Raw genomic sequence first — 14,878 nt, 5'->3', positions numbered from 1 at the left:
GCTGAGCCAGTGACAATAAAGAACAGAAAAGGAAGTACTGCACCTGTGAATTACCTGTTGGAGATGGAACAGCTTACACTAGCCTAGTATCTCAAAGCACACTGTTATGTATTAACTGCTATGGTCTTGTTTGTTACTAAGTTGTCAGGCAACTGAGTGAGCCTGAAGTTCTTCTTCTCTCTGTATATGGCGACTACAGAACTAGGATGCACTCTGAGGGCAGAAATCCTCGAGCCTGCAATAATGTCTAGTTTGGATCCAAGCCAAAGAATCAATGCAATTCAGAAAGACCACTGCATAACTACATTTCCACCTGCTAATGAAACACCATGATCCATAGCCCAGGGCAACAATCCGAACCCTCTCTGTAAAAAGACTGCCTTTTATACATTTTTGAAACACAGAGTGGCATGGGGCTACTATAAACCACTGCCAGCAGGCCTTTACCTAAAGTAGATACCACAACTGAAAGGGCATGTATCTCAGAAATGTTATACTTATTTCATAGCAGCCCAAGCCAACATACTAAAGCATGACACAGTAACATCACAGGACTGTGATGATAAAGTGGATCTTGCTATATCAGTTGAATTAAATCCACTCATATTTGGCTGCAACCATGATCCAAAGTGATATATAGCATAGGCTGCAGTCCTAAGAATACTTTCCTTGAAGTAAGCCACACTGGATAAAATCTGATTTACTTTTGAATAGAACTGCATAGGATTGCTCCTGTAATCCCCTAGGTTTTATATATGGGCTTGCGCCCCTTGTAAGCCGCCCTGAGCCCGCTCGCGGGGAGGGCAGGGTAAAAATGCTTAAAATAAATAAATAAATAGACATCAGAAAACAGAAAAGCACTTAAATATTCTGATATAATGCTATACAGTGCACCAACAAACTCTGTCAATTCTATCATGTGCCACTCAGCTGTCATTTTACGGAACACCCCCCCCCCTTCCTTTCCTTTCCTTACCTCCACAAGTCAAAGGAAACCTTGCAACAGCATTAAGGTTCTTGGATAGTCATGAACAGAGAAAAGAGAATAGTGTTTTGATACTATGAACTCTTGGGATACAATTAAAGCCATTTTTTAATTTTTAAATTAAGCATTTTGATGTCACCTCAAACATTTGTCTTCAAGAGTCTATGAGCCAGCCCAAGAGCACTGCCTCTTTTATGAATAGAGAGACTTGTTAACGCTGGTGCTTGGCTGATTTGCAGGAATGATTTGCTCAGGCTATCTAAGGAAGCATAAATTGTGCAACTGTCAGTCTTCATGCAAAGCTCAACTTGTAACTTTATATCAGCCTGCGCTGCAGAGCAGAAGCTGACATTTGTTCTACAGAGTCTTGATGGGACTTACTCACTGAATTGATTTCTGATTTGAATGTGTATGTGTTTAAAAATAATTTTAATGGGCTTAGTGTCAGCCCTTTAGTTAAAGTATAAATACAAAGTCACCGTCAAACATGGTTCATTTGCCCCAAAGCAAGAAATTACGAAAAATATAAGAGAAAGGCAGAAAAACAGTGCCAAGATGGAAGGGACAGAACAAAAGGTGCTGCAGGCAATGAAAAGGCCCATCAGTCTGAACAAACAAGAGAAAAGATCAAGAAATAAACTGCACGTTAGGAGTGAACCAAGCAGTCACAGGGCTCACCTGACGGTTTTTATTTGTCTCCTGCCCATTCATATACACATCCTGTCAAAGCCAATGCACATAATATATAGAAAGCAACCATGACAACAGTAGTTACAGTGTCAAATGGGATCTGGGAGAGCCAGGTTCGAATCCCCACTCTGCCATGGAAGCTCACTGGGTGACCTTGAACCACTCACTCTCTCTCAGCCTAACCTAGTTCACAAGTATGTTGCAAAATTGTTATGAAAAAAAAATATGGGAGGGTGACCACTTTGGGTACGCCCCTTTGGGTCCTCAATGGGGAGAAAAGCAGGATACGAATATGTAACTAAAAACAATATAGTGGATTAAACCCACCCCACCCTTCATACAGGAAAGGTAAACACAGCAAATAGTACAGCATTATCTATGCTGAGCCAGTGACAATAAAGAACAGAAAAGGAAGTACTGCACCTGTGAATTACCTGTTGGAGATGGAACAGCTTACACTAGCCTAGTATCTCAAAGCACACTGTTATGTATTAACTGCTATGGTCTTGTTTGTTACTCAGTTGTCAGGCAACTGAGTGAGCCTGAAGTTCTTCTTCTCTCTGTATATGGCGACTACAGAACTAGGATGCACTCTGAGGGCAGAAATCCTCGAGCCTGCAATAATGTCTAGTCTGGATCCAAGCCAAAGAATCAATGCAATTCAGAAAGACCACTGCATAACTACATTTCCACCTGCTAATGAAACACCATGATCCATAGCCCAGGGCAACAATCCGAACCCTCTCTGTAAAAAGACTGCCTTTTATACATTTTTGAAACACAGAGTGGCATGGGGCTACTATAAACCACTGCCAGCAGGCCTTTACCTAAAGTAGATACCACAACTGAAAGGGCATGTATCTCAGAAATGTTATACTTATTTCATAGCAGCCCAAGCCAACATACTAAAGCATGACACAGTAACATCACAGGACTGTGATGATAAAGTGGATCTTGCTATATCAGTTGAATTAAATCCACTCATATTTGGCTGCAACCATGATCCAAAGTGATATATAGCATAGGCTGCAGTCCTAAGAATACTTTCCTTGAAGTAAGCCACACTGGATAAAATCTGATTTACTTTTGAATAGAACATTTGGCTGCAACCATGATCCAAAGTGATATATAGCATAGGCTGCAGTCCTAAGAATACTTTCCTTGAAGTAAGCCACACTGGATAAAATCTGATTTACTTTTGAACAGAACTGCATAGGATTGCTCCTGTAATCCCCTAGACATCAGAAAACAGAAAAAGCACTTAAATATTCTGATATAATGCTATACAGTGCACCAACAAACTCTGTCAATTCTATCATGTGCCACTCAGCTGTCATTTTACGGAACACCCCCCCCCCTTCCTTTCCTTTCCTTACCTCCACAAGTCAAAGGAAACCTTGCAACAGCATTAAGGTTCTTGGATAGTCATGAACAGAGAAAAGAGAATAGTGTTTTGATACTATGAACTCTTGGGATACAATTAAAGCCATTTTTTAATTTTTAAATTAAGCATTTTGATGTCACCTCAAACATTTGTCTTCAAGAGTCTATGAGCCAGCCCAAGAGCACTGGCTCTTTTATGAATAGAGAGACTTGTTAACGCTGGTGCTTGGCTGATTTGCAGGAATGATTTGCTCAGGCTATCTAAGGAAGCATAAATTGTGCAACTGTCAGTCTTCATGCAAAGCTCAACTTGTAACTTTATATCAGCCTGCGCTGCAGAGCAGAAGCTGACATTTGTTCTACAGAGTCTTGATGGGACTTACTCACTGAATTGATTTCTGATTTGAATGTGTATGTGTTTAAAAATAATTTTAATGGGCTTAGTGTCAGCCCTTTAGTTAAAGTATAAATACAAAGTCACCGTCAAACATGGTTCATTTGCCCCAAAGCAAGAAATTATGAAAAATATAAGAGAAAGGCAGAAAAACAGTGCCAAGATGGAAGGGACAGAACAAAAGATGCTGCAGGCAATGAAAATGCCCATCAGTCTGAACAAACAAGAGAAAAGATCAAGAAATAAACTGCACGTTAGGAGTGAACCAAGCAGTCACAGGGCTCACCTGACGGTTTTTATTTGTCTCCTGCCCATTCACATACACATCCTGTCAAAGCCAATGCACATAATATATAGAAAGCAACCATGACAACAGTAGTTACAGTGTCAAATGGGATCTGGGAGAGCCAGGTTCGAATCCCCACTCTGCCATGGAAGCTCACTGGGTGACCTTGAACCACTCACTCTCTCTCAGCCTAACCTAGTTCACAAGTATGTTGCAAAATTGTTATGAAAAAAAAATATGGGAGGGTGACCACTTTGGGTACGCCCCTTTGGGTCCTCAATGGGGAGAAAAGCAGGATACGAATATGTAACTAAAAACAATATAGTGGATTTCCAATATGAACAAAAATAAAAGTCTGAAAGCATTATCTGTTTACTATGTTGTTTTATTCACCAGTGTCATTTTTTAAAAATAAGCATAGCGGTTAGCATAAGCTTTGCTATTAATAATGCCCTTGTGATATTTCCCAAATACATTATATTAACACTGCCCTAGCCAGAAAAAGATTACCATGGTAAGGTATTGGGTCATTTTGAGGGCCCTCTGCCCCAAATATGCCAGAATTTGCTGGCCTTCATTGACAGTTTTAGAGTATTTCTCAGGTTACTTTCAAGTGACCAATCACCTCAAGTAGGTATTTCCAATGCAGTTTTCATGTCTAATGGAATATCCCCTGAAGCTCAAGCCGCTGCTCATCTCTAAAAGCTGGCTGATAAAGCACGCAGAGAGAGGGTTATGGGGAACTCCAGAAATGTGAAGGACTCCTGAGGCAGACCATGCTGCTAAGGTTCATGACTCTAATATCAAAGGAATAAAACATTTATTAATAATAATAGTTTTCAAACACATCCAAAAGGCTACACCAGTCAACTGTGATAAAATATTTATTTATTTATTGGATTTCTACCCCGCCCTCCCACTGGTTGAAAGACTGCTAATGATCTGATTATGGTGAAATACTGTTATATATACAAAGCCACAACTGCACTTTATAGGTGTAAGCTTATCTCTTTTGTTTTATTATGGTTTGTTAGTGAGGGCAAGAGTGCAAGCTGCTTGCCCCACAGCATGCTGCAATCAAAGGAAAACTTCTGTTATTGACCAACTGTTAATTCTGCAGGCATCCCCAAGCTGAGCGGGGTTTTGGTTGTTTTTATGATGGATTTAAATTGTATTTATATATGCATTTTACGTAAGCCGCCCTGAGCCTGCCTCAGCGGGGAGGGCATGGCATAAACTAACTAACTAACTAAATAAATAAACACAAGAAGTTACAGTGGCCTAGGACTGGTCATGTCTCCATCATGATGCAGAAAACAGTGACTATCCTCTCCATGTTTCTTTGCTTTATTTCTATTTCAACTACATTTTAAAAAATTGAAACTGTATAACCCTGGTGCACCACAATAAAAGCCAAACAGCAGACCTGTTCAATGAATGGGTCACATTTGTAGAAATCTTACCTGAGATTCTTAAAAGTTACAGCAATACATTATTTTTAAAGAATAATTGCTATATATTTGTAATCAACACAAGCCTCAAACCTGTTGAAGTTTAAAGGTGGGGTTTTTGTCCTAATAAAACTCAGTGCTTTAAACATACCTGACCAATTTTTTTTTTACTGCTAAGTGCCCACTCCTAGTATTTTCTACATTTTTGAGTATCATTTATCTGACCACACTTTTGCAATATCTGTTACAGCATGGCCATAGCTACCACCACTAGCACTTTAACTGCTCTTAATTGTATTTATTTGTGATTTGCTATTTGTAACGAGTATGAATTTTAAGATAATTTGTATGAAATGAATTGTTGTTTTATTGTTTTTTAACTTTTAATGCTAGCTGCCCTGAGCTTGCCATGGCAGGAAAGGCAGGATACAAATTGAAATAAATAAATAAATTCATCTATTTAGTGCTTGGAGAAATACCATCATTTTTTGCTTCCATTATGCAACAGTTGTCTGTCACTCCCATTACCTAACCATTAGTTGCACACCATAATTCCAGTTGTCTTTACTGATGCTTGCCCCTGGAAAATAATTTCCCATTTCAAATACATGAAAAGATTCCAAAATAGTTTACACTACGAGACAATTATTTTCCTGCAGCACATCCATGGAGAGTGAACACATGCAGGTGGATGCAGAATCTTCCTTCCCCCATCATGCACGTTCAGCTTCCACAGACGTGTTGTATAAAAAAGGCTTGTGTACAGCTGCAATCCTGTTGTGCTTAGGGAAGTGTCAACAGTTAACTATGGGCAGGAATAGAGTACAATAAATGAGGAGTTACTCCTTCAAATAGAAGGTAGTATTTGAACACAGTCACATCAGGAACGAAGTCAGCAGCAGCTAAAGAGCCATAGTTCATACTGGACGAAAGAGGGAAAGTTTTGGCTCTGGACAGTTATGTCCAAATTACAGAGTAACAGATTTGCAATTGTCTCATATTCAGTTAATAATTTACAACCCAGGGTAAAACATATTTCATGCTAACAATGTATTATAATCGCTGTGCCCATTCTATCAGTTCTGCTGGTACAATTTGGATGACTTCACAACAAATGCATCATAGTATTCTTTCTGGGAGCAACATTTAAAATTACATACCCAAAAGCAAGAAACTATGTTTTTCAGGGAGGAAAACCTAAAGGATAAAAGTGGCAAGCATCTCTCTCTAGGCTGTGCAAAAACATTTTTAGAGTGGTACAAATGTTATGCTCCCTGAGTGGTGATAAGTTGCTGGGGGAGTGCTTACCTGGGCTGGTAGTGTTCTTTGTGGGAGAGAGAACTGCTTTTATAGCGGTTGCTTTATTTTTACAGGTACAGGAGTACAGATGGAAGCAAACTGGCACTCCTACAGGGCAGCAGACCTGCTATCCCACATCAGATCCCCAGAGAAAGAGATCCAAGTTGCTTCAGCCAACTCAAACTCTGCTTTTCTCTCTCTGTCTCTTCCTGTTCGAGCATCAGAGAACTGTATTTTCACAGACACACACCTGCCCACTCCTCTTTTAGCTCAGCTGGAAGCTCCCTCTTCCAAACCTTAATGGGCACTTGAACACAACTATTTCCCACACTCAAGTCCTGTTAAGATCTACATGTCCTTACATTATCATTCCTCATGTAATAGAGGACCGACTGAGCCACAGCAATCAAGAGGCCAAGCTCAATATTATTTTCTTCTAGAAATGTCCACTGATGCTAAAAGCTACAGCAAAAAGATGTTTCTGGCACATCAATATAGTCAAACCAAAAGGGGGGTGGGGAGGAAATTAAGAGAGCAGAAGACTTCCAAGGGTTGCAATTTTGATCATGCATCTTTTTCACATTTGTAAAGACCAATTCAATACATCAAGCGGTGATAACATCAACTTTCATTAAGCTTCTCCTCATCAGTCATGGTTGCTGAAAACATTTCTGACAACATGACTATTCTGGCTCTTGAGCGAAGTCAGAGAGACGCACGTTTTTAAGATGCGCTCTGAGTTTTGAAGCTCACTGTTGCCATCACTGTCCCCAAACATATGTACCCGGAAGGAAGGCTCAGCAGAACTTACTCTTGAGTTAACTTGGACTTAGTTTAAGGTTCTCGGACATCCCAAGCCCGTTCTTCGCTCCCATCCTCCCAAAGGCTCGGCCCAGGAAAGAGATGCGGGTGGAAGGAGGGGGGAGGGCAAAACTGTAGATGCAGGAGGAGACGAGGCAATCCCACCCTCCGTCGGTGTGGGGCCCCTATTTCTGGCCGGGCTTACTGGGGAAGGAGGTGGGTCGGAGCTGTCTCCGAAACGGCAGGCCAGGCCGCGCCACGCGCCCCCTCCCCGCGAGCCAACTTCCCGTCGGCCAGAGCCTCCCCCCGAGGGATCCCGCGCCTCAGGCGCTTGGCCGCCCTCCCCACGCGGCCCCCTGGGAGCCAAAGCGAAAGGAGGCGGGAAAGTAGCCACCATATTTTCACCCTCCCCAAAACACACACCCAAAACTCCCCCGGTGCGGGAGGGGCTCCTCGACGCAGCCCCAGCTTGGAGCTGCCGGAGCAGGCAGACGCCCCAGCTTAACTTCCCTGCCCGGCGAGGGGCCGCCGCCCCTTCCCTCGCCCCCGAAGGCGCTGCGCCCGGGCCCAACCGGGAGGCAATTACCCTCGACGGTCTCTTCCAACGTCTCCTCGTCACTGTCCGCCGCCCGCCGTTGTCTCCCCCTACAGCTCGCCGAGCAGGCAGGCGCGGAGCTGCCGCCGCCGCCACTGCCGCCGCGCACGCTAGCGAGCGCCTCTGTCGCCGCTCTGTCTCCCCACACTCGCCTCTCCCCGCTTTGTTATAGAGCAGCTGATCCACTGACATCACCCTGGGCTGGGACCGTTCCCTGACTGACAGCTCTCTGCGCAGCCCCGAAAAGCAGAAGCCCCCCGGTGCCGCAGGGACCAGGCGGCACACCCCGCCGCGCCGAAACCCCGAAAGGGCGAGTGACTCTCCCGCGGCCCCCCTCCCGCCGCGCCGTCCACCTCCCCTCCCTGCACCGCGCGACGACGATCCGGCCCAGGCCGAGGCACTCGGACCGGCCGCGCACGTGTTCGCTTTCCTGCGTTTTGGTCGATGAGAGGGAAAGCCCTTCAGTGGGGCGAGACAGTGGGCAGGAGGGCAGCCGGCGCTTTCACGCCCAAACAGGCAGAAAGAAAATGGGCGGGAAGCACAGGAAGAGCGAAGCGCGTGGCTCCCCAAGGGGAACGACTGAAAACTCTGCTGGCAAGAAGTGCCGGATCTGAAGGTATATATGTCCAAGAAGACTAAGTACTCCTAAATGCTAGCGGAAAGAGGTCCTAAAAAGCGCCCTGTTGGAAGACTGCTATGGTTTTTAAAATGAGAAGTGCTGGGGTTCATCATGCCTGCCTGAGAATCAAACGCTAAACAAAGCCTACCATTTAAATCCAGATTGGGTAGGCTAAGGTTATTCAACTGTCAAGAAAATACATTTTTCACATTCGCAGAGGTGTTTTCTTTATTACACAAACCGTAGAAAGTACTTTGCTGGGACCTGCCCTGGCTCAGATTAAGCAAGTTGCCTAGACTTGCTTTCCCTAGGCTTGGTTTTGTAGGTCTTTCTATCATGTATCTAAATTTCTACATTCATTTTGGAAGAGAGACACTTTCCCAAGTTCACTGTCATTGGTAAGTCTCACTGTTTTCAGTGACACTTTCGAATAGTTGCATGTTTAGATTGAGGTGAATGCTATGTGTGAATCAGCCCTGGGAACTGAGCAGGGATTTGAATCCAGGTTTCCTAAAGCCCAAATCCAGTGTTGTAACCTAGGACACAAAAAAATGATTTGACAGGCAGCTGAGGTTTGGACCATGATTATTAGACAAATGCATTTGGTTTCAAAGAATTGCACAATAAAGCATGTGTTTAAAAAATCCTAAAACCACACTATCAAAAGTAGTTTCTGTTTTTAATGTATCTTAATCCAGCTGTTTTCAGTCACACATCTTGCAGTAGCCAAGCATATGACACATGCTTCATGGAAATGCTCTACTTTGCCAGTTATAAATATTACTTCACTTCCCCTTCAGTGGTGATTTTCCTGGTAGGCAAAGTTCCCATCAAAAATAAAACTGAGCCATGCAGCTGAAGAACAACTCTGGCTTACCAGCTCTATCTAAGCTTGTAATGTGCTCTATTGTTGTCACCAACACAGTGTGGGGCAGGAAGAGGGGCACATAAGAATATAAGAAAAGCCCTGCTGGATCAGACCAGTGGCCTATCTTGTCTAGCATCCTGTCTCACACAGTGGCCAACCAGTTCATCTGGGCATAGAGGCTGAGACCTTCGCTTGATGTTGCCTCCCGGCACTGGGATTCAGAAGTTGACTGCCTCTGAACATGGAGGTTCCCCTCAGTCATCATGGCTAGTAGCCATTGATAGACTTATCCTTCATGAATCTATCTAATCCCTGTTTGAAGCTGGCCCTTCCTGTGGCCATCACTACATTCTCTATCAATGAATTCCACATTTTAATCACTCTCTGTGTAAAGAAATATTTCCTTTTGTCTGTCCTGAATCTACTGCCCATCAGCTTCATTTGATGCCTTTGAGTTCTTGTATTTTGGGAGAGGGAGAAAAAATTATCTTTGTCAACTCTCTCCACCCCATGCGTAATTGTCTAAAGCTCTATCACAACAAATTGTGGCAAGTCCTTAAAGAGATGGGAGTACCATGTCTCCTGAGAAACTTGTATAAGGGTCAAGAAGCGACAGTTAGAATCGGACATGGAACGACTGATTGGTTTAGAATAGGAAAAGGAGTATGAGAAGGATGTATATTGTCACCCTGCTTTTTTAATTTATATGCAGAGTACATCATGCGAAATGCCGGCCTGGATGAATCAGAAGCCGGAATTAAGATTGCTGGGGAAAAGATCAACAACCTCAGATATGCAGATGATACCACTCTAATGGCAGAAAGTGAAGAGGACCTAAAGAGCCTCTTGCTCAGGGTAAAAGAGGAGAGCGCAAAAGTGGGCTTGAAGCTCAACATCAAAAAAACTAAGATCATGGCATCCGGCCCCATCACACCTTGGCAAATAGAAGGGGAAGTCTTGCAAGCAGTGACAGAATTCACGTTCCTCAGATCCAAAATCATTGTAGATGGTGACTGCAGCCATGAAATTAAAAGATGCCTAGAAAGCATAAAAAAAAGTAGAGACATCACCCTGCTAACAAAAGTCCATATAGTGAAAGAGATGGCATTCCCAGTAGTAATATATGGCTGCAAGAGTTGAACCGTAAGGAACGCTGAGCACCGAAGAATAGATTCTTTTGAACTATGGTGCTGGAGAAGACTCTTGAGAGTCCCTTGGACTGCAAGGAGATCAAATCAGTCAATCCTAAAAGAAATCAACCCTGACTGTTCCCTGGAAGGCCAGATAATGAAAATGAAGCTCAAATACTTTGGCCACCAAATGAGAAGGGAGCACTCACTGGAAAAGACCCTGATGCTGGGAAAGATTGAAGGCCAAAGAAGACGGGGATGGCAAAGGATGAGATGGTTAGACAATGTCATCGATGCAACGAACATTTTTAAATTCTTTGATATATTGATTCTCATTTTTTTTCCTTAGGTCTACTTCATAATCACTGGGCTAGTGATAGCACTTTAAAGGCCTTATGTGCATATTGACCCTGTGCCTGGTGATTTTATTTTTGAACAATTTACTTTATGGTCCTTATTGAATTTATACTTTGTATATATTCTTGATTGTGTGTATGTGAATATATGTATTAGCCATTTTGCCACATATATATGACCTCTGAGGAAGGCCTATTTGGCCGAAACGCGTAAGGTCAAGCTTTTAAGCCCTTGGTATTGTAATGTTTTATATATAATTGTTGTAAATGGGCCCCTGTATATGTTTTTAAATTTGTTATTAATTAATACATGTATCTTTTTCCACTTTTATTAGATAGGTTTTAATATTGGCCCTCTTCTTCACTAACCTTTGTTTGGTTCTGGATTCTGTCTTCAGTATGCTTCAGCTCAGCATCAAAGAGCAGCAGTGCATTGAGAAGTTGGGCTTGCAGCCCTTCCAGTCTTCCTGACAAATAGCTAGTTGGATCCAAATTTACATTTAGGTTTGGTGAGTCTTAACTAAAATGTTCCTGCTTTTCACTGAAACTTTAGGGCAGCTTTTGGAGGGAAATTGTCTGGATGTTGTAATGCAGAGATCCGAATATATCACCCATTTTGACAGTAACAAGGGAATGAAGCCCAGGTTCAGTAGTAGTAGTCTTTCTATTTTAATAATATATATATACCGTGACTATGCCATGCATTTGACAGTGATAAATTAGTTTAGGCACCAAAGGAAAAAAAATGTACTCCACTCCCTTCCTCCTAGGATAAAGTTTTCAAGGGGCACACGTAATGGAGATGTCATTTATGTACTTGGCAAGAGTGCTAACGGGGCTGCTTGGCTTTTGAAAGGCTGGCTTCTATTATGTGCTGTGCACAATAGTGTCATTCTGCCTCAGAAAGTAAGTTATGACATTTCATGTTCAGTCTCCATTTCAGTTATATAGCATTCTGTGCCAAGATAAGAGATGGGCAGGCTGGTATAAACAAGTGATTTGGGCAGTGGTTGGAGGTGCTTCTCAAAGTAGGAGTAGGTCCAAAAGTATAGCAATTGCCCCAGTTTGTGTGGGCAAGGGAAGGGAAGGAGATAACCTTTGTTGCCAAAATTCACTCTGTTTACCCCATCATGCTTCATCTTGTACCCTGAATTATCACAAAGTAGAAATAAGGCCCGTTGCAGAAATAAATACAACGGGATCTAGAAAGAGGCTCTGGGAGAGTGCTCTGGCTTTGGGCAAACAGTGTCAGTTTCCTGTGGCGACCTCAGCAGGGTTTAATGACAGAGTCCACTGTTTTCTCCAGAGGGACTGATCTGTGCTACCTGAAGAGCATTTGTATGTTTGAGTTATCTGTAGCCCTCACCTGGAGAGTGGTAACCATTGTTACCCATTCTCCTCTCCCCTATGAGGTATGTTATGCAACTGAAAATTCCAACTGCCTTGCGGGGGGGGGGGGTTTGAGGTGTGGAATGGAGTGAAGTCCAATCAGCTTCCATATGCAAAAGACCAGGTTGTCGCAGCAGTTGTGGTGTGGGCGGGACCCGGGCTTTGCCTTCTGATTGGTGGCGATATATGCTGAGGAGCAGTGCCATCAGCCATACACTAAGGGAGTGCATTTTAGAATTAGAACTTTGGCACCCACTATTCAATTATATATAAGGAGAGATAACATACTCAGAGGACAGCTTCTCTTCCCCAAACAAACTTTGGCCTACAAGTCCCCCCCCTTAAAGAAAAAGATCACATTGACTTCAGATCTAGTGAAATAAATACTCACATCAGCAGGGGCAGGCATGACACAAACTGTTTGTTTAGTACCAACAATTCAAGGCACCCTACAGGACACAGAAGTGACATAGCCTTTTGTTAGATGTTCACATTATATAGAGTGAGTGTGTGTGAGCTCAGACCAGAATCCCAGGACCCAAACTGTTTGTTTAATACCAACAATTCAAGGCACCCTACAGGACACAGAAGTGACATAGCCTTTTGTTAGATGTTCACATTATATAGAGTGAGTGTGTGTGAGAGAGAAGTAAAGGATTGAGACATGAGTAGGATGGGAAGAGTTGAGGAAAATCCGTATGCTGTGGAGGGGCAGGTAAGCTTCTCCCAGTACTTCAATGCTATAAAGGGAGAAAAGGCTACTGCCAACACTGTGAATGAGGAGACAAAAGGCACATGGAAAGCAGCTGGGACCCATGAAGAGGAGATAATGACAAAATGCACTGTGCAAAGGGAGTAACAGTGCAGTTTTAGCTCCTGTCCTGGCAGGAGACTGTGACACATTCCAGGAACTCATCAGAGCCCATTGATGCTCTGGAGCTCATCAGAGCCCATTGAACAGCAGACTCACTCTTCTTCCCAGGCTGTATAGAACTAGAGAGGAGGCCTGTGGCAGCGCAGCAGCTTAGTTTGTCTATAAGGCTGTGGCAAGGAAGTGGAGAGTTTTCTATGTGCCACTTTTCCAAACGTGCATGAACAGAATCGTGGACCACTTCCTGATTGGGCTACAGGGCTAACCAACGCTGGTCTCTTGTGCCCTCAGGCTGGCCTGGCTGTTACGGTCCCCCTATTTTAAGAACAGGGAACAATAATTCCTCACAAGCTCTTTTAAAAGCTAAACCAATTATTTTTGAAGTCCTGGCATGAAGTCCCAATTGTTAACATGAAATGTGCAGAAATGCAGCTTTGATCCTTCAATATAAATAGGAAATGAAGAAAAAAGGCAGACTGAGATTCCTTCCTTTTACAGTTAATTAAGCTCTTCTACCAGCAGCTGTAGCTCAGTTCTAATTCAGATCTTGTTTGGCACAGTCTGTTTCTAATGAGACAAACTGGTTTGGGATCTTCTGTCTAAATAAACTCAAGACACTTGGGAGAACTTTCAATCCAAATCTAGACTTTGCAGCTCTGCTCAAGAGGGGCACATGGCAACTGGATGACTGTGGCTCATTCATTTTCCTGATCCTGAGTCATTCTTCAAACATTCCTGGAAAGACTGTGACCAGCTGTAATTGCTGTTTATGGACAGAGAGTCACTTCCAAGAGATTAACTCTCATTACTGGTTGGAAAGCTAATCAGCCTCCTCTATTCCCATCACACAGACTGTTCACTTTGGGCTGCTTCCCTTCATGAGTGGAATTGAATAATACTGGAGACTTATGTGGCTCATAACATTTCATGTGTGCCTTTGCTTCAGAATCTCTGGAAGCTTCAGAGTCTGCAGAGGCAGTTCAGAATAAAGGGGATAGTCCTGAAAGAGGCTTAGCGACAAGTGAGCCTGGGTTTAACCTTCTCATCTGCTATTACAATTGCCTGTCCTGTATGCTAGAGTATAGGAAGGCAGCTAATTGTGTCAGTCCTTTGGCTGTTGGGGGTATTTTGAAGAAGGCACGGAATATCTATCCACAGTACTTGGAGAGGGGTGTGTGTATACACATGGGGAAAATACTGCATTGGTTAGAAAGGCATAGGAATAGAAGGAGACATGGTGGTGGGAGAAGAGCTGACCAGATAATTAAATCTTGTTAAATATTATACCAGATAATTGTAAGAAAGAGGACTGTTACTTAATATGTTATATTCTAACAACTGCCAGAATATTATTCGCAAAGTATTGGAAGCTAGATAGAACCCCTTCAAGAGAGGAAATACTGATGAGACTGTTGGAAATGGCCAAAATGGACAGACTATTTGTGTTAATGCAAAGGAAAGATGAAGAGGTTTATACTAACAGATGGATAAGAGTGTATACATGGATAAATAACAACATGTGTTAATAGACTCACAACATGTTGGAAATAAGATTGTTTACTTTGGTTGTAATGTATACAATCCAAAAACTTATAAATAAATAATTTTTTTTTAAAAGAAATGTGACATTTCTTGTAGGAATTCTAGTGGAGAAGCCTGTAGTGTAAAAAATGAAGAGAGACATACGTACTTTCTTTTTCTCTCCCGAAGGACCTCTCTGTAGACCACATTGGTGGTTCTGCCCTCAGGTGCTAGGATCAC

The 14,878-nt window shown here is 42.8% G+C and overlaps 1 protein-coding gene across 1 annotated transcript in view; it reads right to left on the bottom strand.

Annotated features, from left to right (window-relative positions):
- Positions 1-11,986, bottom strand: part of SETD7 (SET domain containing (lysine methyltransferase) 7) — a 29,356-nt gene extending 17,370 nt beyond the window's left edge. The window contains exons 1-2 of the mRNA XM_015411577.1: positions 11,982-11,986; positions 7,876-8,045 (exon numbers count right to left, since the gene is read on the bottom strand). Of these exons, the coding sequence (XP_015267063.1) occupies positions 7,876-8,045; positions 11,982-11,986 (175 nt within the window). The remainder of the gene's footprint in view (positions 1-7,875; positions 8,046-11,981) is intronic.
- Between the last annotated feature and the right edge of the window lie 2,892 nt (positions 11,987-14,878).

The sequence above is a fragment of the Gekko japonicus genome, unplaced genomic scaffold (genome assembly GCF_001447785.1).
Source record: "Gekko japonicus isolate JY-2015 unplaced genomic scaffold, Gekko_japonicus_V1.1 scaffold11, whole genome shotgun sequence".
Lineage (NCBI taxonomy): Eukaryota > Metazoa > Chordata > Lepidosauria > Squamata > Gekkonidae > Gekko > Gekko japonicus.
The sequence above is the reverse complement of the archived record's forward strand: the minus strand, read 5'-3'. Positions and strand labels throughout refer to the sequence as shown.